Raw genomic sequence first — 23323 nt, 5'->3', positions numbered from 1 at the left:
TCAAAAAGAAGTAGTAGCAGAAATGACGGAGGCATAACCACCAGTAAGGAAATGTCTCACTTGGAGGTTAAAATAGTGAACGGTCTTGCCTCTTAAGAATTTTTCTTCAGCGATATTTCTGCCTCAAATCTTATTTGCTTGTGACAATAGCTGATTGCTTTGGATAGTATATTTTCTTTGCCCCATGGGAAAACAGCAATTAAATTAGATGTTGAAAAATATTTTCTGTTTGTAACATTCATTAGATGCCAATAAAGGCAATGATAAACTGCAGCACATACTGCTATTGCAGATGTTAAGGTATTAGTAAAAGGCTCAACACTTTACATTAGTCATTTACAAGTTCTTGTTTCACAAAAATGTTTGTAAAAACAAAGAAGTGCTTCAGCTCCATCTTCAAAGATACCTGGGGTGTTTTCTGCCTCCTCTGATCTGCAGACCTTGAGTATTTGTCAGTGGCAGTGTAGCACTCTCTGCAGTGAATTTACATCTCCTGACAACACACAGTAAGGGTCCATGGGATGGGATTTTGAAATGCCATTTAAAGCCTGCTGAACCAGACTTGGGGTAAATTGCAGGAATAATGAGGAATGCATCTTTGAGTAATGAATGTCTAGGAGAACGAGCCCATTTACCCCTGAATAGAGCCAGCATTCTGCTATCCATCTGCCTGTGACCATGCGGTGGATTACTGTGCTGTGAGGATGGAAAACATGGAAACACACGGCCCACTGGCGAGACAAGAGATTAAACCCCATGGGTTACTGCTCAGGTGCTGTGGCTGCAGAGGTGGCCCTGAAGTGGGCACAGACCCAGCTCCCCAGTACAGTCTTAACATTTAATGTTTATTTAGGACTGACTTTCCCACTGTCAGCTGTAATTCTGAGTCTAGGGAGAAGTAATGGACGATCCCAATCTTTGCAAGCCGTCCTTTCTCCGAAAGTGACAAATACAGACAAATTCCTGCTGAGAGGCAGTGAGCAGCAGTGGTCATGGTCCCCCTCTGCCCTTGGACAACCACCATCTCGCTCTGCTCCCATGGCCGCTCCATCCCTCATCTCTGCCCGTGTCCCCAGCACCTCCTCCCAGCTAAAGTCCCTCCTCTCCTGTCCTGTGGTGTACCCCCTTACAGGACACATAGGACGGGACCTGTTTCAAAAGGTTTTCAAAGAGAGGATAGGGAATGAAGAAGGTCCAAATGGCTCCAGATGGCAGCGTGGCAGGGGCAAAAGAGTCTGGGAGCTGCCAAAGCAGAGGCGAGTACCAAGTGTTATGAACATGGTGCAACTTGTTCACTTTAATCCAATAAATAGGGCAGCAAATTTGGCAGAAGAAATGCACTTAAAAACTTGTAAGTCAGCTCAGTGACCTGGCACTGTCAGATTAGCTTCCTTACATGATGCATTGCTGAACATAATGTGTCATTATAAATCTTGGTTGCTACAGCTGTTAAAGCTATAAAGTGAAGCAGAGTTATGAATACCCAGTAGTAGTAGCTGTCATGCTCCATTCTGTAATTGAGCATCAAATCTGCAGTTGGGAAACGTCTTTTTTGTCTGAAATGTGGTGTAACTGCATGTCTGCAGATGCTGAGAGAGTGGAGTCAGGTAGGAATGTCCCACCTACACAGGGCTATGGTGAAATCCTCCTGCAGCACATCAAGAGTGAAGCCCTTTCTCTGTTGCTAGCTGCCTTTACAAGTCTTTGAGGTTTTCTGCAGGGAGATGCAGCAATCCTTCCTCCTAATACATGGATAAAAGTAGACACGTGAAGTCCAGTACAGATGTGCAGAGTGTACTAATGCAGGGGACAGCACTCTCAAAAATCTGAGGTTAAATTTGCCGCTAGGAGCACAGTGACAGCAGGGAAGTTCCTGCTCCAAGGGAAGAGATGCTACTGTGTACGGCTTTCCAGCTCCCACCAAATTCCAAGCTCAGCAAAAGCCAAGAGACACTTCTCCAAGAGGCAAGAAATGCCACCAGGCTCCTTCACCAGCAGGACCTGCGCAAAACGGAAGCTCCAAGCTCCTGCTGCATTTACATGTGGAGAGGACACACAGACCCAGAGCTGCTGTCTCTCACAAATGTGTTTTTGAAGATGTCCCCACTCATTAGCCCTTCCATGCTTTGGTGTTGTACTTTGCTGCATGCCCCCTCTGTCAACTCGGCCTGTGGGCTGCAGACTCTTCTCATGAACACTCTGATGTACGCACCCAAAACTGCTTAAAAGCCTAAAGGAGCAGAGCCACTCAAGTGTGTGACAAGTACGCGGGCCAAATTCTTCCAGTAGGGAAGAAGCGGTTATGCCTCTGCCCAGGCCCCCCGCGCTTTTGCTTCCACAGCAGGAGACTCAGTTTTGCTGATCCAGTTGTGCTGTGAGGCTCCGGAGCGGGTAGCCCTGGGAAGCCCGGCATTTTCTTTTCCCTTACGAAGTAGCAGGGCAGACGCATGCTGAGATGGAATGCACTCGCTGGAGTGAGTGGGCAGCAGTCTGTCATCTGACTTGTTTTTTCCTTGCACCTGAGCTTGCCCCAACTGCTTAATTAGTCACACGGTTTCCTGGAACCCGGGGAAGAAAGAACCGTCAAAAATTTCGGTGGTACAGGAGAAGATGAAAGCTGATGGGGGCGGCGGATGTCGGGGGAGAGCAAGGGTTTACAAATCAGACTGAAAAAAATATTTAATTTGGGAGTGATGAGCAAACTCAAGACATCTTGTCAGGCTGCAGGTGGCAAACACAGCGAAGCAAGGTACCGAGAAACAGCAAGGTTGTTCGGGGAGTGCGAGGGGTCACGTGAAGCTCTTGGGTGCTGAGCTGCCCGTGAGCTCTGACCCACAGATTTTGTACTTTCCTTCACTACATGTTTTCACTTTGAAATCACGTCTTTCATATTCCCTTGTCATCCATGGCTCTAGGAACTGGTGTACAGGAGCGTAGTGGTCACACCGTGTCTGGACCACCGCCTTGAGAGCCTGCGTCTGTGAGCCCTGCCTCTTGACTCTGCCCCTGCTTTTAGTTGCAGACGGTGCTATTCACCTCTGCAAATCCACAGATTTGATTAACCACCTCTTAGTACTGATATAATCCTTGGAAAATACAATCCCACCGTAAAACTCATAGCCCCTTCAATAACTTGCACTTGCCCACAGGCTTCCTTCAGATCATTCAAGAGACAGATAATCAATCCAGAGTTTCCCTGTAGTAGTTTGCTGCAATTGTTATTTGCTTTCACAATTAAAGGTCCATACATAGTTAGATCTGGTTTTACTTTCACTTGTCTCTTTTCAGTATGTTTTTTTCTGTGCTAGATTATAGGAGCTGTTCCTGAGAAGTCGTCTGCATTCTTTAATGCTTTTTCAGTAGACCTTTTATTTCTAGCCGGCCGCAATGGCAACCAGAAAGGAGTTTTTGCACAGATAATACAGTTATGTAGCTTAAAATAATCTAAATGAGAGCTGTCAGAGACTCTCCATCCTCAGATACACAGTAACGCCCTTTCCTTTGGGTCGGGTTTATGCGATTTAAAAGTAACACATCCCAAGAGGGGATTTGCCTTCGCTGGAGCAGCTTGCCAGATGGGCCACCACACAATCACACGGGCACTAGGGCAAGCACGGGAGGTGAGGCATGATGACAGCTAACTTCAAGCTGCGGTGGACCGGCACCCTCAGAAGCCCTGGGGACCATCTCAACTACAAAGAGCTGTCTCAGTCTGCTCAGTGGGACACCAGCAGCACATGGAAGCTCTCCAGCTCTGGAAGCCACTGTCCCACTGTCCATCTCCCAGTAAGGCTGACAACTCGGCAGTGCCAGCAGGGAGCCTTCGATGAGCACGTGGGTACATGCTGGGCAGGATCTCTGCAGTGGCCCATGCCTTCTGCAGCGGGCCAGCTGCTCCCCGCTACCCCAGCTCCATCCGCCTCTCCTGCGGGAAGGGGATAGCTATGTCCCTTCCCACCAGGTTTTATCAGCAATGCCGGTCTCACCTCCTCCACAGCCAGCCAGCATCCTGCAAGAATCCAAGAGGCCCTCGCAGACTGTTTTTGCAATGGTTTTGCCTACAGCTATCTCACAGGGAGCTGAGCTAGAACAGTCCTCCCCCCCCACCCCGACAGATAATTAGGGCTCTCACGGAGGGGAGGCAGGGTAAGGTTACACTCCCCACCTGGGGAGACAGATTTAGCATAGCCCTTTCTAATGAAAACTGACATTTTACCCCTGCTCAGAAACTTGCAAAATTTGGCCTGTGCTGGGGAAAACTTGCAGCTATATGGTAGAGATCCCTTCGAACAAAATGGCTCGAGGAGGAAGGGAGGTGTCGGGGTCGCCAGAGACAAGAAGGAAAAGCTAAGCCTGATGATGTGTTGGTGGTGATGTTTTTGCACGGGCCACCTGCTAAGACCTAAGGGAGAGTATCCTTATCTGTGGGAGGAAAAGCGAGTGCTCTGTCTCCTTTCGCCATAGACCAGACCTGAACCTTACAGATGTGCAGAAAAAAAGTGGCTGCATCATAGACTTCGTTGGTGTCACATGTAACAAACCTTGGAATCGAGGAAGTTTACCAGACGATGCGATGCCTTTGGGCCACACTGCATCAGATTTCAGTGCTGAAAGCAAGTCACACAGCTCAGTTAACGGTAAGAGATCGGAATAAAAACATGAGTTTAGTTACAATTCGTGTTTTACACTTCAAAATCTACTTGTTGCATGACAGCTGCTATGAAACAGAGGAGTGAGCTAGTTTTCAAGCTATACCAGACACTGGATTTTTCAGTGGCAAGAGTCTATTCAGATGTTTCAAACGAGGCCAGTAAGCAATTATTTGGTCTGGCTTCCAGTTTAGGTTGCAATGGGAAGCGTAACCGGTTGATAACATGCATGACAAAAAAGGTGCGCAGGGATGCAAAACCTGTGACGTTATAAAGGTGCTCCCAGTTTGAGTCCTGAAGAAGAAACCTCCATCCAGAAAGAGTTCAGGCTGCTGCACCAGCTTCCTCCTGCATGCCGACTGCCCTCCCGCTTAGGCGGCTGTGGCCGCGGGGCAGACCTGAGCACCAAGCTGATGCATTTCCCACCGGACTTTCCGTGTGCTTGACTTCTTGCAGGCAAACTTGGCTCAGATGCAGAATCCTGCTCGCGGTGACCGTCCTAGTGGGAGATCGCACAGCAAGTGAAGGCCCCTCACAGCCTTGCTGCTTGGGTTTCATCTCCCGGCCCGTGATTCACAGCCACAAACGTGGCTCCCGCGGGCTCCCCAGGGCCTCCTTCCCGCACCACGCTTGCCACCGGCAGGACTGCTCCGGGAGTAGGGACGCTAGGAATCGGGATGGGCAGCTGCGGCGCTGGGTGTTGCTGCGGTGCGGTGCTCACCTCTGACCTGCCTGTGTCTGCCCCAGTCCCCACCCGGGGCGGCACCCGAGCCAGCTCCAAGCACCCACCCCCACGGAGCAGCCACCCACCCCACGCAGAAGAAACCGCTTCCAGGAGAAGCACCCTGGAGTGCCAGGAGTCGCTCCCACCTCATCTCTGAAGTAAAAAAAAAATAATTGTCACTGCAAAACATGCAAACAGTAGCAAATGGGGACCTCGAAACCACAAGATTATTAAAAATTAATTCAAAAAATAACAAAAATTAGTTCTAAAAATAAAAAGTTATTTTTTTAACAACGAGTTAAAACATATTGTAAAATTTAATTTAAAATTTAAAAAAAATAATTAAATTATAAAGGGGGGTTTTAATAACACATTGGGAGATTCTTTACTGATAATGTACTTGTTTCCCGAGGGGGCAGCCAGGGGGGTGGGAGAGCCCTCGGCAGGGCGAGGCGGGGTGGCAGCTCGTGGCCGTGGGGAGCTGCGGGGGCTCCCGTGGGAGGGAGCGGGGGAGCGGCGGAGGGGGCGCGGGGCGGCGGAGGGGGCGCGGGCGGGGGGAGGGGGGCGCCGGCGGGGGGAGGGGGGCGCGGGGCGGTGGAGGGGGGCGCGGGGGCGGCGGAGGGGGGCGCGGGCGGGGGGAGGGGGGCGCGGCGCATACCCGCGCCCGGCCACCAGGCGGCCCCGCCGTCCCCATGGCAACGCGCGCCCGCCGCTGGCCGCCATCTTGGGAGCGGCGGCCCCGCCATGTTGTGGGCGGTCTGTGCGCGCCGCCATGGCGGTGGCCCCGGCTGGCGGGAGCGGCGGGATGGTGCCGGTGTTCCCGGGGCTCTACGTGGGCGGCGCGGAGTCGTGTTCGTCCCCGGAGGCGCTGGCTGCGGCGGGGGTGGTGGCGGTGCTGACGGTGGACGCCGAGGAGCCGCCGGCGGTGCCGGGGGTGCGGGCCATGCACGTCCGGGCGCGGGACGAGCCCGGCGCCGACCTGCTGAGCCGCCTGGATGAGTGCGCGGCCTTCCTCGGCGCGGCGCGGGCGGGCGGCGGCGCGGCCCTCGTCCGCTGGTGAGCGCCGGGGCGGGGGGGCGGGCGGCGGGCCCGGGCCGCGCTCCTGACGGCCGGCCTCTCCCCTCCTTGCCTTGCAGCCAGGCCGGGCTGAGCCGCAGCGTGGCCGTGGCCGCCGCCTACCTCATGAAGACGGAGGGGCTCGGCTGGGAGGAGGCCTACGCCGCCGTCCGCGCCGCCAAGCCCGACGCCGAGTGGGTGCCCCGGCCCCCCGCCCCCGCTCCCCGGCCGGCCTGCCGCCCCCCCTCACGCCGCTCTCCTCTCGCCCCCGGCGCAGGGTGAACCCCGGCTTCCAGGCGCAGCTGAAGCTCTACGAGGCGATGGGCTGCGCCGTGGACCGCAGCAGCGCGCTGTACAGGCGGTACCGGCTGCGGAGCCTCGCGGAGCGCGACCCCGGTGCGTGGGGCCGCCGGCAGCGCCGCCCTTCCCGCGGCCCGCACGGCAGGGAGGCCGCTGGCTCAGCGGGGACGCGGTGCCTGAACCCCCGAATTAGCCAGCTGGTTTCGTACTTGGCTAGATGTTAAAACTGGGCACAAAGTTTAGGCCGAGCTGAGTCTCTAAAGTTGTTAAGGGACAAATGAAGGGGCTTCTGATCAAGGGAGTCAGCCTTGGAAGGATGGGAAACGAAGACTGGATGGTGGAAACACCGTTATCTGAAGTTAGGCAGAAAGAAGCCTCCAGGTGAGGAGGTTCTGGCCGTGATTTAGTGTTTAGCTATGTGTTAAAGAAAGCTGTGCACAAAGTTTAGGTCAAACTGGCTCTCTAAAGTTGTTAAAAGTGACATGAAGGGATTTCTAACCAAGGGAGTCAGCCTTGGGAAGGATGGGAAACAAAGAACGGATGGTGAAAAGAACACCGTTATCCAAGGTATGCAGAAAGAAGCCTCCAGGTGAGGAAGTTCTGGCTGTGATTTAGAGTTTAGCTATACGTTAAAAGAAAGCTGTGCACAAAGATTAGGCCAAGCTGACCATCTGAAGTTGTTAAAAGTAATAAACAAAGGGACTTCTAACCAAGGGAGTCAGCCTTGGGAAGGGCTGGGTCCTGGGAGCATCAGCCTTGAGCCTGGGGTGGGTGCTTGGAGGGAAGGCTGGGGCAGTCTCCCGAGGAGGGAGGTCCCGGGGGGAGCACAGAAGGCCCGTGTCAGAGGTGGCTGGCTTTGAGTATTGCCCTCAAAGCAGCCGAGCCTTGAGTTGGCTAGGCTGACGTTCACGTTGTGTTGGCCCTGAAGAATTTCAGCTTATCAGCTGGGGAAAAAGAGTGTCTCTGAGAGATGCCTCAGAAATAAGAGCTATAAGGAACTGTTCTTGTTAGCAAGATGCAGAAATGGTAAGGGTCAATTTGATACATTGCCTGATTTTTATGTATCTGGCTAAGCAATCTTAACATCCTCTAAAAAGAAGTTGACAAAGCTTAAAAAATAACAAATGCAAAGCTGAGAAAAAGTTGAAGTCAAGCTATGAAGTAAACTTTCAATTTGCCAAAGGCTGGCTGTAGTAGGTATGCGTGCATATGTGCAATTTTATAATAATCATCATAATAATCCATAGCTTTTTTACAAAATCTTAGTGTTGCGTATTCAGCATGACAGTGCTGTCTCCCTTTACGTGTCGTTCTCCTTAGCAGTTCCCATTTGTAAGCTTTCTGTATCATGTGCACTAAAAGACTGGCAGAACTGTTCTAACAACTCCTCTGCCTTTGCTTTCAGTTTAATTAAGAATGTAAAGCAAAATGCAACTGTTCTGCCATTGCTAAGGCCAGAGTCTAGATCCCAGTTACTTTCAGTAAGCAAATCCCAATCTTAGGTGTGGCGGGATGAGGCTCTTTCATTTTTAGTTTCTCTAATGGAATTGGTGAGTGGACAAGTGAATGCAAAGAAGGTGGCTTCTGCGTGCTGTGACTGGGGCAGCGGCGCCGTGCTGTCTTGTCCTACAGAAATGCTGCATGGCTGCGTTGATCCGATTCACAACTTGTTACTTACCCCTCTGCAGAACTTCAAGACTTGCCCCGAGAAGTCTTTGCTGTTGATCCGACCATTCTGTGTCAAACTCCAAACACAGAGGTTCTCTACAGGTGCAGGAAATGCAGGTACTGAACTTTCTGTATTTCTCCATAAAATGTCATCTTGAAATTGACTCAAGAGAAAAAATAGCCTGTGTAAATCAATGGGTGTGTCATTATCGTCAGGACAGAGATGAGCTCTTGCCTAAGTTTCCATGCCATGCATGCCACCAAAAAATCAGGCAAATAAATGAAATAAACCACTTTTTGTTACTTGGAGTTGTGCAGCACTTGTGCAGCCTAACCTGCCACGTTCTGTAGGCAGGTATAATTCTGCTGGGCTCTGTGAAGTTGCTTGCTCTGGAACCATAACATCCGTTTTTGACAATTGGTTTTTCCAGAAGAACCTTCTGGTAGATTGTGGGGTTTGCTGCATTTTAACTACCTTTTACGGATTGCTTAGAGTGACATTGAATAATCCTCCTATTTCCTAGGTGTAGGTTTCTTCAAGTATATAAGCATAAAGTTTTAGTAGGCAGGAATTGTTTAAAAATAGATCTGTATAAAGACAGCGTACAGCTGTGGGGCAGAGCCCGACTACACACGTCACTTGTTTGTTTGTTAAGAAGCGACCCTGAAGGGAGTCAGCGCCTGCTGACCTAGACCGGATTAGAAAAAATGTAGGATTTGTAATTGACCAATTGCTTAATTACTTTTTGTCACAAGGTACATGTCCCTGTTTCTATCGTCTGTAGGTTTCCCCAGTAAAAAACCCAATTATTTTACTTCTTTTTTCCCCCAATGTCATGGAGGGCAGGCGCGCTCTGTTCCGTAGTTCCAGCATTTTGTCCCACACGGAAGGAAGCGGACCAGCAGCCTTTGCCCACAAGAGGGTAACGGACTCAGCGCAGCTTTGTGTCTTTGGCCGTGACAAGTGTACTTCTTACTTCATTGAGCCCGTGCAGTGGATGGAGCCAGCGCTGCTCGGAGTAATGGAAGGACAGGTGAAGGGGAGTGTGAGCTTTATTTTTGGGTTTTTTTTTTCAGAGGCAGAACAAACTGTTTCTGTTCCCTGATGTGAAAGTCCTAAGTCTCCCAGCCTTTCTGGCATGGATTTTACAGCTTATGAAGATTCTTAAATGTTAAATATCCTTTTTATAAGGAAATGAGCTGGTGGTCTTGTTGGACTGAGAGCACTAGCCAGGGTGTTGGACAGGGTTTATCTGCTGTTTGGTTTTGGTATGAGAAAAGTTTGTGGGACTTCCAAAACCTGTTGTGGTGTCAGGCTGATTGAGGCTTTGTGGAGACTGGCAAAACTGTCCTGGAACCGTGCTGGGTCTGAGCAGCTGCATTTCCACAGCCTCCCTTCGCCAGCGCAGCTGCCTGCTACCCGCCAGGGCTGAGCAGCCATGCCGGTTCAGCCTTCTTGCCTGTTCTTCAGCCCATTTCCCTTCTGTGAAGCGTTACAGTGTAGGTTGCCACCATTTAATGTACCACCATGTAAGTACATTTTAAATAGACCTACATCTGCGTGTGCCTTAGACCGGGTCATCTCCTTTTCTTGCAGCTCCTGTGTCCCAAGTGCACGTCGAAGCTGGGCTCCTTCAGCTGGCAGGGCGAGCAGTGTTCCTGCGGCCGCTGGGTGACGCCTGCCTTCCAGATCCACAAAAGTCGAGTGGATGAAGTGAAGTCGCTTGCCAGTCGGTAACTTCCAAACTGCCAAACCCTGAACTCATCACTTCTCTCTGGATTTCTCGAGCTCCACAGAGCCAGGAATGAGCTTGTGACTTCCTTTGTAATGTGGTGGAATTCGTTGAACATCTGCTCTATTCGAGCTTGCTGTGTCTCATATACATAAAACAGCAAAACACATCCTTCATGCAGGGATTGCAGTGGTCAAATATGTACAAAAATGCCTGAGTGTGGTGGTTTTAGTATATTCTCACTTCATCTGTTGCTATTTACAGAAGGTCTCAACTCCTTAGTTAAAAGGAATGCTAACATGTTACTTCCAGGCTGGGGGAAGCAGTGCTGCTTCTGATCCCAAAGTGCCATCAGTTTGTCCAAAACAAGCAGCTGAGATTTTCGGAGGTATATTGCACAACACGAGGTACGCAGCAGGGAAATATGTTAAGGCTTAGCAAAGTGCCAGGAAGTGGTACAATTGTAAGCGTTGAGTTTGCCTGCACAGCAGCTACTAGCAGGGAAAAGCAAGTTTACATTTATATTTCTATTACAAAAAAAGTAGTCCTAAAAGTATCTACCCCAAGAATATTTACTGCGTTACAACTCTTTCAAGTAATAGCAAGCTGTACTGGAATGGGAGAACTGAAGCTTCCTACCAAATTGCTGCTTACAGGTTTACGGAAATCCCTAAAACGATCAAGTAAGATTTTAAGCAAGCTGCGAGGTTTCCTGGATTGTGTGCTGCGTACACCCCTGCAACACAGGTTTGGTTTGACATAAGAAAATAGGACACAAAAGACCTACTTTAAATCAATTTTATTTTCATTGACTTCAACATTTTTTTATTTTTTTTTTTACACTATTTCCAGCAACATACATTATGAAATATACAAGATAAAGTAGGTGGTGGGGTTCTGCCCATCTTTTAATTCCTCCCACAGCTGTGGAGGGAGGACTTGCAGGACACAGTGAACATCAGAATCTCAACACTGAAAACAGACACAAACCAAAAAAAAAGACAAAAATATATATGAAACTGTTTGAACTGGTCACACTTCAGGGCCAGGTACAGCACAATAAATATTAGAACTGCATTATCTTAGACATCTTCTGTAAAGTTTATAACATCCTCTATTTCAAGAGATAAGAACATCTGGTTTCTAGCATGAAATGCTACATAGTACAGTGGTGAAGGGTACGAATGATGAGGAATCCAGCAAGAGCTTGGATAGTGACTATTCATTCACACATGCTCATTGGTAAAATAAGCAGCATACACCAAAAATTCAGTGAGCTGTAAACTTAAACCATTTGCTACCAGAGTATCAGCTGGAAGGAGCAGCTCCTTTGGGAGAGTTAATGCCTTAAAAAGTTTCAGCCAGGCGCTCCCCTGACAAACACTGAGTTGATACCGTAATGGAAGTGGCAGCATTTGGTCCGTAGCACGAGACCCCTTTACATCACTACTGTTCAAAGCCGGCAGCCACGGAACTACTCGGTGCAGAGTCACCGCTTACAGCCACAGCACTACGGCGGCGGCACCCCGGCACCGCTCCGTGCCCGTACCAGCGCGGCAGGCAGCAGCTGGAGCCCCGCTGGGCACAGAGTGCACTGGATGCCACCTGCCGCGAGCGAGAGGGAGGGACTGCGGAGGATGCCAGCGTTTCTCTCGCTCTGCAGCAATGATATGAGTGCTGGGCTCCGGCAGTTCGATAGGAAGGCTGCTCTGCTAACTCCTCATCCCACGCTCGTTTTGCCAGTAAACAAGCCCAAGACACAGCAGTTTCAGCTGCCCGACAAGTGTGCTTCCAGAGCAGAACACCAGAGTCACGGGTTTCTCCTGCATCGCACACAACTAGGCAGGAGTAAATAATTTTTTTCATTTATCGACCTTCCCCCTGTTCATCCCCCGCCCCCAGCCCCCAGTTTAGCATCATACATTCCTCTCGCAGGAGAGCTGGGGACCTTCTGTGCCAGCGCCAGCCAGGCCCCGTGGGCACAGGTGGAGGAGGAAGGCCAAGCGCACGCTCTTCTTTCCTTGGCGTGATCTGGGCATTGCCCTGGGAGGCAGCCGCGCCGGCGGGCAGAGCACCGCCGAGGAAGGACTGTGTTCCTCCTCCAGTCCGCACACGTGGCGTCACCCTAACTCGCCATCTACACCCTGCAGTACACAGCAGCAGGCACAGGCTTCACAAACTAACACAGCCGCATGTCAGGACATTTTACGGGGTGAGTGGGAGGCAAGAAGGTAAAATTCTGCTGGAAGCTGAGCACTATGGCTTTGACTTTAGCTAATGCCGAGTGCAACAGTCCTATCGGTATTAAGTAGGAAAATAAAATTCTATTTCTCCAGTGTACCAAAGTATACTGGTTGCTTGTATGTGCTCATCTTCTAGTTAGTCCCTTCTTGGACAACTCCAAAACTACCACGTTTCAACACCAACAGACTCAGCTGAGGACTGCAGAAGGGACAGAGCAGTGAGGAATTTTTGGTTGTATCAACACGTTATCAGAATATGGTCAAGCATTCAGCTGGAGAACAGGGAGTGCCATGTCACGATAGTCACTTAGCAAAGTGCCAGGTGTAAATGCCCTTACCGCTGCCAGCTCGGAACGTACCGTGTGACTGCCTTCAGGTCTGCACCTCCTCTGCCAGCCGGTACAGCTCAGCTGGTTACATCCCAAGGTGAAAGACCAGCAACCAAGAGAGCTGGGAGAGGCAAGGTGAAGTTTTTCCCACCCTAGAAATGTACAACAGCATTTCCTCACTCAGCCAGGCACATTCACACATCACTCACCACTTCAGACACATGAAGCAACAGCAAACACAAACCAAGAGGAATGTTTTGTAAGGACACTCTGAGTATGAACAGGGAAAACACAGGGCTATTTATCAACTCAAGTACTGTTGCATCATTCTTGTAAGGTAGGGAAGCAGAGGAGTTGAGATGAGGAATTGAGAGGACAAACTGGAGTGGTCACAGAGGTCGAGTCTAGTCTTCCAGACTGCGAAACGCATTCTGCATATCCTCAAACAGCTGAGCATAGTCCGCCTTGATTTTTGTTTCACCATCTTTGACAGGGTCCTGAAAGATAACAGCAAACAAACAGATCCGTCGGGAAAAGCCTCGGGTACTTAAGACAGCCCTGCTCTGCCAGTGCTGTGATTGCTCAGCCTCAGGATTAATGCTGGCTGACTGCAGAGCACTGCAGCTCCATCTTCGCCTCCTGTCTGTCTCGCCAACAGCCGCAAGGTTTACACCTCATCCTGCTTCCATGGTCAGTGAGCAGGCAGGACGGATACGGGACAGAGGAGTTCCCAGCCCGGCCCTGAGCAGTGGTTACTTTATTGAAAAGCAACTGCTTTGGAGAGGATTCAGTAATACCGAGGGTCTAACTAGTTCATGCTGTGCGACTCAAGAGCTGCAGCAATTAACACCAGCTCCTACCTCCAAACCAAATGGAGTAAGGATCTCTGTGGCTCTGAAATGCTCTGCTCTACTTTTTGGGGTGCATCCCCTCCAAGCGCAAGAGTTAGTTTGCCATCACTCTGAGGTCGCTCAGTTCCAATTAAAGTCTTACCGTGCAGTCATAACGAGCTCAAAATCATCTCTGCACAGCTTCATTTTCTCAGAGTACTTTTAATGAAAGACAAGGGCAAAACCCGTAACTATCAGCTTTTCTCTGAGGCTGCGAGGCCTTCCCTGCAAGAAGCATTAACTGCCAGGCTGTGAAATCTGTTCAGGGTCTTCACCGTTGCCCTCACAGCACTACGCTCCTCTGGGTCAGTGCAGCTCTCGGGAAACACAGAGGATCTGTGTGTGGCTACACTACTTCTTCGCTGTCTCTCCAAAGCCCACAAACCACAGGAGGCAGGACATTTAAATTCCCATGCCTTTTAGACTGACCCAAGAAATAGGAATATGAGGAAAAGCTTTGAGGGTGACAGAGCACTGGCACAGACTGCCCAGAGAGGCTGTGGGGTCTCCTTCTCTGGAGACGCTCAAAACTCGCCTGGGCGCGACTGTGCAACCTGCTCGAGGTGACCCTGCTTTAGCAGGGGCCGGACTAGATGAGCTCCTGAGGCCCCTTCCAACCCTGACCATCCTGTGCTTCTGTGAAATACAATTCTTACATCATAACTATGACTGTATTAGAGGGCCAGCTCCACTTCACGTGTATTCACCCTCCAAATTCCCTTTTTCAGCGCTGCTGTCCACCACTCTGCCGTGTGCCAGATGTCTTCTGGCAGCCAGGTTTTGTAAGAAGCGTGCTACTTCCCCTGTCTCTATATAATCAGCTCTCAAAAACCTCACGTCCTCAAGTGTATCTTCTTATGTTCTTGGTGCTTTGAGAATATATACCAGGGATCTGCTTACTGCAGAAACAAGCCAGTCCCCTGCAGAAACAGAATACACTGGCACGCCAGAACACTTAATTTTACACGTAAGTTTATCTTACAGTACTTGTTCTTGAAAAATTTGCAATATTGGCTTAAAGAGTTATATTTGACTCTTATGAAGCATTGTACTTCAGAGAGAGTATTCCTTAGCTACTTTAACATCAGCCAGCATCCCCAGTTTCTGTCCTACCAGTAACTGCTACACCAGCACGCTCTGGATGAGTTTTAGGAAAGCTGTACCCTGAGACGACAGCTACTGGAGTTACCCAGGGCAGGTGCCCCAAGCCACTTGTTCTCTTTTTAGCCCGTGTTGAACTTACTTGTCCCTTCCTCTCCTCCTGGTTACCACCCTCAGGTCCCGAGCCAAATACAGGGCACATCACGTATTACTGCAGCAGATGAGCGTTTCTTTCCTTAACTTCCTTTTAAAATAGCTTGATAAACATTTCTACCATTCACTTTTTAGCACATTCCTGGATTTATGCTTAGGGCTGCTTTTATCTGCTAAAAGTTTCCTGAGAACACGTTATAATTTTGTATTTTTTAAACTGAATTTTATCACAAAACCCCCCAAACAAACAGGAAAGGAGCTTGTACTATTACATGAATATATCTAACGTAAAGGATACTGAAGTTGGGGTTGCCAAGGCTCTGCAGCCGGCACAGCCTGACTAGATTTCTGTCCCGACTGTTCCTGCGCTCACAAACTAAAACCAGTTATAAAAGTGTATTGAAGAAGATTTGCAAAAAGTCTCCGTTCACAGACCTTTATCTAAGGCAACTGTGAGCACCTTTGAGAAACAGCCTTTCAGAGGCACCGAGAGCTCACGAAAGCAGCGCAAGTTCCTTGTGAACATACCTTGAACTTCATGGAGGTAAGTCTGTAGAGGATTTCACTCATGTTCTCTCGGATGATGGACCACGTGATCTTATTGTCACTCTGGGCTGTGGTTTCTACAGCACGGCGTGCCATGTCATAAAACGCAATCATATTGGAAAGCATTCCCACTGTTTTATAGAAAGGGCAGAACCTGCCGGAACAGAAGAGGACCCGTCAGGCACCTCGGACCAGTTACCAGGACCAGCCTTTGCCCCCACCTTCGCGACAACTCTGTTCTCACCTGACAGAAAGAGCGCCAGCCTGCTTTACTCCAGGTGTTTTTACATACTATCAAAGGACGCTGCCTCTGACAGGTCCCGCATTTTTAAACCCAGGCAAGCCACAGGCTAAGGCAGCCATCCTGAAGTGCGGTTTCTGAAGCAGCACTCAAACGCTGGGCAAAATAGGAGAGCAGGAACCATCGCTGCACCAGCCCCGCCTTTCAATCTGTGCCAACGCTCAGGAGAAAGGGCAAACACCAGAGCAAGCCAGCGGAATTCCTCCTTCCTACTTTGTCCATCACGGGAGCAGGCTTCCTCCAAGCTGCCAGGGATGACCCGACAGCTCTGCAGGTGTCTTTGCTCACAGGAAAGGGAGTGTTTCTGTGCCGAAAGCACTGCGCTCCCAAAAAGCTCCTTTTTTAACAGGTAGATGGCTGCCACAGAAGATGCCTCATTATTAGTTACACACTGCACCGTGCTGCTTGCAGTGCTTCCCCGTCACATACACGCGTGCCTGCCCTAGTAACCTAACCAAAGGCACACACCGTTACAGAACGACGTACAGCTAAATTTTTAGTGAAGTATTCCAGATCTCTCGATCTACCTGGGCTGGGGAGTGAGATGAAGTTACAGAAAGGCCCTTGACAGGCTGTTAAAACACACGGATAGGAGGGAAAGAAGCAAAGGCTGGGATAATAAACACTGCACTAGGGAAAAGATCCAGGAAGTATTTTTGATGGATCAAACTTAAGAATTATGCAGCAGTAACTGAAAGCAGATTCTTGCAGTCCTGGAATAAAACAGGAAGGCTTTGGATGCTGTCTGGGAAAATGAAGTGGTCCTCTCCTCCTCCCCGGGAAGACCAGAGGACACACTACTGCAGAGATACTGGCCAACCAAATAAGGACGAGAGCCTGAGAAACTCAGAGGAAGAGGTCTGCACGCCTTGGGGAAGGCAACGTGAACACACGGTTTGATGGCCTACCTAAGTGCAGTTCTTCCATTCAATTATGGCAGGTAAAATTAATTTCTGCACTGGTCGGTTTCCAAATAAAACAGCTGTCTGAATGCAGGCTACACAGGACTAAAAGGGCAGAGCGGCCAGTCGGAACTCACCTGTCGTAAGGCGTATAACCATTCTGTTGCAAAAAGTCATCTTTTATCAGCTTGGCAACCTCCAAGGTAATTTTATCTGTTTCTGCCAAGGAAGCCTAGAAAAGTAAGGTACGCTGTTGGTTTAGTACTGAAGTCCATGAGATGTGGTGTGTCCTGGATGAGAACTGTTATCTTTCAGTACCCCATTTTCTTCCCACCCTCTTAAGATGGCTCCCAGCAGAATTCTGCCTTTCGGGCATTTCTCATTCCCTGCTATAGAACAGCCAATTTAATTGATTGCCAAATTAAGATGGGTGAAACAGCCAATAATTTAAGTCCATCTGATGATAAAACAATGGAAAGGAAGTTTCCTTTAAGATAATGAGAAAACCACCACCCACAGAAAGCGCACACAGCTTTGTTATGAGGTACACTGAAACATCACCTTCCTACATAAAGAGACAAATTCATTTTTACCTTCCTCAATCTGTATGTGTCCACAGAAAAAAGACTAGATCTCGGCATGCTAGATTATTAACTTATCTCAATGATCTGAGACTAGCCCCCACAGGTACCGATGGCCTTTCCCTGTCCGGCATTCAGGAGAAGCAAAGGAGGCGATGCCAGTGCCTGCCATGCTCTGCAGGACAGCCACAACCCGCGGCGCACCGCTGCCGAGGGCACCGCAGGGCGCTCCTCTCCACCTTCACTGGCCTTCTGCTAAAGGGGACAGATCCAGTTTTTATACCCCAGCTTGCTTTCTACACAGGAAGCTTGGACCTTCTTTCACAAGGAGGCAAACAGAATTCAGAGCTACAAAATAATACAACAAATGTCTGATTGTTTTTCCGCTATTCCCCCTTTGCAAAAGTTTGTTGCAGTTGTTGGCAAGCCCTGATTGAAAGCAACTGTTAAAGAGAACATCTTTGAGAACAAGGTCACCAGTTCCAGTATTTCTATCATGGGAATAACGCCTGGTTACAAGCACTGGCTTATCAATATCCCTTCCATACCAAGGAACCGATTCTACCCTGCTCTGTAAACTAGTCTTTTAGAAGGTGGTTTTGTAAATAGAAAACTGCAGAAGGCCCCAAAATCATGGTTCCTCTTCCTCAAGGGCACATCTAGAGAAGAGAGCTCTGCTAGGCAAGACCTGGTGAAAGGCCTCACCTTGGCTGAGCTACATCAGTGCCTAGGGAGAGCACCAGCAGCAAGCCTCCTCCAAATAACTAGTTAATACACGTTACCACACTGCTGCTACCACCTTGGAAATCGGCGCAGCTCATCCAGACATCATGGGACTAAACTCCTGTCAAGTACGTGCTAGGCACCTTTCAATCGTCATATTCGCAGTGCTAAGCTGAAACACTGTTTTCACTGGGTCCTTTTTGAGAGCTCCCAAGGGAAATGTTCCTGTCCAAGCTCAGCTTTCCCTCCAAAACAGTGAAGGGAATGAAGGAAATTAAAGAATGCCTGTGAAATGGAGCCACGTGTCATGTCACGGGTTTCCACAGAGAAACCAGGTAATCACCAGTTTTTAGAAAAAGCAGACATCACTTCTGTTTCCACAGGCCAGCTTATAAATGCCAACACCTCTGTTCTGCAGCTGGCAACATGGTTTCTAATAAACTGTAACCCTTCAGATGGCTTCAACAGTGAAGATCAGTTTGTATCATTCTCTTACAAAGATTATTTCCAACAGGGTACTGGTTTAAGTTGCAGCAAAGGGCATTTCAGCAGGACTACAACACGGAAGCAAGTGAAGTTTCTTAACTTCAGCGTTAGACGCTCTGCAATCTAATTTACACGGGGAAAGCAGCATCAAGCCAAGGTTTATCAAATCTAAAAAAGTACGTGTCACTAGAAGTCGAACAACATGTAAGAAAGCTGAAATAAAGCACAGTTAAAGGCAGGAGAGTCTGACCTCTCCCAGCGACCATTTGCCCTTTTTGCACAATGCAGTATCCATCGAGGCTGGTCTTACGACATGGTCAAAGGCCTGCACTACAGTAGGGAAATGGAGGATGGCTCACCGACACCACATTTCCTCACAGCTGGTTGCTCACCTTCCCCACAAGCTGCACTATCTCTGCAAGGTCCTCTTCCTCCTGTAGGATCTCTTTGGCCTTTGTCCTGAGAGGGACAAACTCTGTAAAATGCTTGTCGTAGTACTCGTCCAGGGCACGCGTGTATTTGCTGTAACTGATCAGCCAGTTGACAGAGGGGAAGTGCTTGCGTTGTGCCAGCTTCTTATCCAGGCCCCAGAAAACCTGTCAGAAGCCAGAAGGATCAACCAGTGTTCTAAATCAAAAATGAACTGAAATAATTGAAGGCAATTAAACCAAAACCCAATACAGAACACAAGTCTGAGCAAACGCAATGTGGCAAAGGCTATCACAAATGAAAGCCCAAGAGAGGAAAGACAAGCCTTCCTTATGTTAGTTTAACTATAGCAGTTACTTTCAAATATACTTCTCAAAAAAAGTGATGCATCCTTTAAGCTGAGTTCAGACTTACTCAGCTTGAGACTCCTCATGAGGGAGAAAGCACGCCGTAACAAAGACAGTGCCAACACTGGAGTCTAATTAAGTGGAGACCTGTTAGATGTAACTCCTTTTCCCAAACCAGGGCTGCAATCGGTTGCAAGACATTCTGCTGCTCTGAGGATTCTTTTGTGATTTCAACGCACCTATTAGGAGTGGTTCACTTTCCGTCTCAGCGGAGAGCAGCAACATTTGAAGCACAGCTCCAGGGGCAGCAATCAGGAAGCGCACAGATATTCCTGAGCAGTCAGCGTCGGATGGAATCGTTACCTTCATTCCCTCTTCCAAAGTGATCTCAGACACATCAGTTCAGAGACCATCTTACAAGGTCACCTTCTATGCTGTCAGAGCATTTTCCAAAGCACCCTACAAAGCTGCCTGTGTCAAATCAGCGCTCTCAGGCCCCAGCCACAAATGCACTGAAGCACAATCATTTTGAGTCTAACAAAGTGGCCAAAAGAGCTGAAACGTCGGGGGACGTACCTGAACAATGCCCAGTGTAGCAGATGTGACAGGGTCAGAGAAGTCACCACCTGGGGGAGATACACTGAGCAGGAAGAGATAAGGAAAAGTTACCAGAGCTACTTTCACAGTTCAAACTGAAGTACTGGAACATACGACTGCATAGATCAGTGATCACAGAAACCAGGAAAGCCAACACCATTTCAAGTAACAGACCTCAAGCTTCTGCTGCAGAAAGTGCTTGAGGCAGACCCGCACCGGTGTCCTGTCAAGCTCACCATGAAACAGTGATATCAGTGACTGACTGATGGCACATCAGGGTTTGATTTTAACCACTAGCTCCAGGTAGCAACTCCAGCTTGAGATTATCAAACCTATCACAACTGGAACAGATTCAGCAAGTGTGCTCGTAGGACACTGTGAAAAGCAGTGCAATGCACAGAAAACAATATCCCAGTTTGGAATGATTTCAGATATTCACCTATACAATAACCACTTCAAATTCATTTGGGCTCGACACCCTAATATATGCTTTCCTATAGATTAAAAAATATATAATTCTTCCAACCTCAAAAGCACAATGCATTTGGGTATGTGTGCTGTGGACAATGGAATTAAGCAGAGCAAAGAATGGATGCTGGGTGTTCTTGCAGATGCTAGAGGCTCGCCTGAAAATGTGTGGACGGGAAATTTACTTTGCCCACAGTATGATATACAAATCAATTGAGCCTAGGAGAATGTCTGGGGACCGCACGCTTTTCACAGCCCATCGCAGCTTGAGATTTGCTTAGAGTAGAATTACATGGAGCAGCATAAGAATCACAATTCCTTATGACCCCCAGTGCACACTGCTGCTCTGACTGCCCTGTCCCTCCTGCTCTGAGCATGGTTTGACATGCTTCTCAGTGACAGCTCTAACGACATTTTTCCCTGAGCCATTTACTCCAATGGCTGCAAGTGACTGTGATTCTGCACCTCACAGAACAACTTGTTCACATTCCTTCTTTCTGCCGCCCTTGCACAATTCAGCAGCAGTTCTGGGTGAACACAGGCTAAATGTCTACCTACTCCTTCCCATGTTTTCAGTTCTGCAGCTGCACAGAGCGACAAGACCTTTTTGTCTGAAAAATAGGTACTTTAGCATACAAAAGCGCAGAGGAAGAACTGCAGCCAACGCAAAGCAAAGAAATGCAGCACTCACGCTCCAACAATGCTGACGCTGCCTTCCCTTTCAGGATTTCCCAGACACTTCACTCTGCCAGCTCGCTCATAGAAAGAGGCTAGACGGGCACCAAGGTAGGCTGGATAACCACTGTCTGCAAACACCAACACACAGAAATGGAGTCAACGGCTCAGAGTTTAAAGGATGCATTTATATTTACAAGACTAGGTCGAGAAAAGACCACTCACCAGCTGGCATTTCAGCCAGTCGCCCTGAAATTTCTCTGAGGGCCTCAGCCCATCGGGAAGTAGAGTCTGCCATCATACTGACATGGTAGCCCATGTCTCGGAAATACTCAGACAGCGTGATTCCTAGAACAAAGACAACAGTGTGCTGCAGAATACACTTCAAAAAGGAATTCTATGCTTGTACATTGTCACTGAGATGCAAATAAGACTAAGTTTACATATTGGTGGAAACACTGAAAGTTATTCTTTCTTCCCACTACATTATGTCCTTGCTGTCTTTTTTTGCTTATTTGTTCTCACTCTCCCCATTTTTGCTTATGAATCACACTGCCTCATCTTATATTCCCATGTATTTCTTTGAAGAGACATGGCAATGTCACCAATACTACTCTTTGCCTCATGGAAACCATGAACAAAGCCTCTTCTTACTGTAAAATGTCTCCTTCCCTTTCAAACTACTAGAATACAACAGTGAGAAAAGGTCATTTTGTCTTAATTATCTGACAACTTTTCATAAGAAAGATTTTTTTTAAAAAAGCCTCTAAAAGGCTGCAAAGGAAAGAACACTAGCCTGCCAACTCAGAGAGTACTGTTCCTGCCCTGACACCATTCCTCACACACTGAGGAGTGGCTGTACTTGTCAGCAAAAAGCTGTTCACAAACCAAAGCTTACACAATTAACACATGGAGAAAAACTACAGTGCAGTCAGTTCACCTTTTAAGCAAAATTTACTCAAAATTTGGAAATTGTAATTATGTACAAGCAAGCCACATTCATTTAAGACACAACTTTGTGCAGACAAGGCCTGAAAGGGTTGACTTCTGAAACTAAGCTGGTTTCTTGGTACTGACCATCTCAGGAACTGAAAATACTAGAGCATGATGGCTTGCTCTACACACACAGCCTTTTCCAGCCTCCTGTAAATCTTACCAGTATAGATAGAGGCTTCTCTGGCAGCCACAGGCATGTTGGAGGTGTTTGCTACCAGAGCAGTTCTCTTCATGATACTCTCTACCTTGCCGTCAACTTCCATTGTTAACTAAAATGCAAGAAAAGGAAAAAAAAACCAACACCAAAACCAGTAGTAAGGCTTTTCGTTTATTTTAGTTGTGGGTTGTTTTTTTTTTTTACTGTCTTTTACTGTATTACTCTCCTTGTATCAGGAGCTACTCTACCAAGAGCAGAGACTAGATGAAAGATTTCAGGATACTATGCTGGTTTGCCTTCCTGACTGCACTCTGCTTAACCCTACGTACATGCCGCAGCCCCATCTCTTCTTCTGCAACCAGCAAAACCCTACTGATCCCATTCAAATGAGTACTGAGAAATCCACCGCATCAGGAAGGCTGGAAGAACAAAAAAAATAATCTTAGCCTCCTGTTGTTAAGTCTGTTAGGAATCAGAAAGGTTTCCCCCCCCATCTACACTGATGCAAGTTCACTTTTGAAAACCAGATATGAAATCCCATACATAACCCTGGTGCAGTCTAACAAGCACCTGAACAACAGGATGTGTTATCCTGACATTTGTGTAGAATTCCACTTAAAAATATGCAGAGATTTACCTTTTTACGGCCACCTCAGCTTGACTTTCTCATCTCATAATCAACACACACATCCAAGCCTTTTACCCCTTATTTCTGACAGTGGAGTTTCAACCTAACAGTTCAGACTATCTGGCTTCTTCCCCATATTTTACAGAAGAATGTGCCACAACTAATTCACTAAAAACAGATAGGAGATTTGTTAGATCTGTTGTGTCTATTTTTTTTTAAACCCAGACATTTTCTGCTTCCTTCAGAAGGTATTCCAAAGTTTAACGTGCCAAACTGGTATCTACTAACTGTTTGTAACACCACCCTGTAAATACAGATGCTGCATTTGCTATGCATGGTTAAGTTAGAAAAGTTAGAGACCAGAGAAAGGTAAGGTGCTTATTATAATCTGAGCAAAATTACACCCTGGCATACATTTTGGCTTTATTTTAAACAAGTTAGAAGGTATACACAAAGATTAGTCCAGATGTTTATCGAGGGGCCACTGAAATCATTCTTGAACAAGCCAAGAGGGCTTTCTGCTACTACAACCAGAACTTACAGCAGGAAGGCAAGAAGATAATTTCAAGTCACTCTACTGATACAGTATTTTATTTGGTTACAATACTAGTACAATAGCAAGTCTTCCCAAGAAGGTTTAC

General features: G+C 48.1%; 2 protein-coding genes across 4 annotated transcripts in view; one reads left to right on the top strand and one right to left on the bottom strand.

Annotated features, from left to right (window-relative positions):
* Positions 1 to 6073: 6073 nt before the first annotated feature.
* Positions 6074 to 10364, top strand: DUSP12 (dual specificity phosphatase 12). Of its 2 annotated transcripts, XM_037387872.1 has the most exons (6): positions 6074 to 6429; positions 6510 to 6623; positions 6707 to 6825; positions 8418 to 8514; positions 9245 to 9431; positions 9995 to 10364. In XM_037387872.1, exons 1-6 carry the CDS (start codon positions 6146 to 6148, stop codon positions 10133 to 10135), a joined length of 942 nt encoding a protein of 313 aa, XP_037243769.1. In that variant the 5' UTR covers positions 6074 to 6145; the 3' UTR covers positions 10136 to 10364. The 2 variants fall into 2 exon arrangements, with proteins under 2 accessions (XP_037243769.1, XP_037243770.1); XM_037387873.1 differs by lacking the exon at positions 6510 to 6623 and having other exon boundaries at positions 6077 to 6429.
* Positions 10365 to 10914: 550 nt separating this feature from the next.
* Positions 10915 to 23323, bottom strand: part of ATP6V1A (ATPase H+ transporting V1 subunit A) — a 31442-nt gene continuing 19033 nt past the window's right edge. For both annotated transcript variants that reach the window (XM_037387870.1, XM_037387871.1), the window contains exons 8-15: positions 22058 to 22166; positions 21127 to 21249; positions 20918 to 21032; positions 19738 to 19801; positions 18778 to 18981; positions 16733 to 16827; positions 15375 to 15546; positions 10915 to 13199 (exon numbers count right to left, since the gene is read on the bottom strand). In XM_037387870.1, the coding sequence (XP_037243767.1) occupies positions 13107 to 13199; positions 15375 to 15546; positions 16733 to 16827; positions 18778 to 18981; positions 19738 to 19801; positions 20918 to 21032; positions 21127 to 21249; positions 22058 to 22166 (975 nt within the window). In that variant the 3' untranslated portion in view covers positions 10915 to 13106. The remainder of the gene's footprint in view (positions 13200 to 15374; positions 15547 to 16732; positions 16828 to 18777; positions 18982 to 19737; positions 19802 to 20917; positions 21033 to 21126; positions 21250 to 22057; positions 22167 to 23323) is intronic.

This window comes from Falco rusticolus, chromosome 5 (assembly GCF_015220075.1).
Source record: "Falco rusticolus isolate bFalRus1 chromosome 5, bFalRus1.pri, whole genome shotgun sequence".
NCBI lineage: Eukaryota > Metazoa > Chordata > Aves > Falconiformes > Falconidae > Falco > Falco rusticolus.
This window is presented reverse-complemented; position numbering and strand designations above follow the sequence as displayed.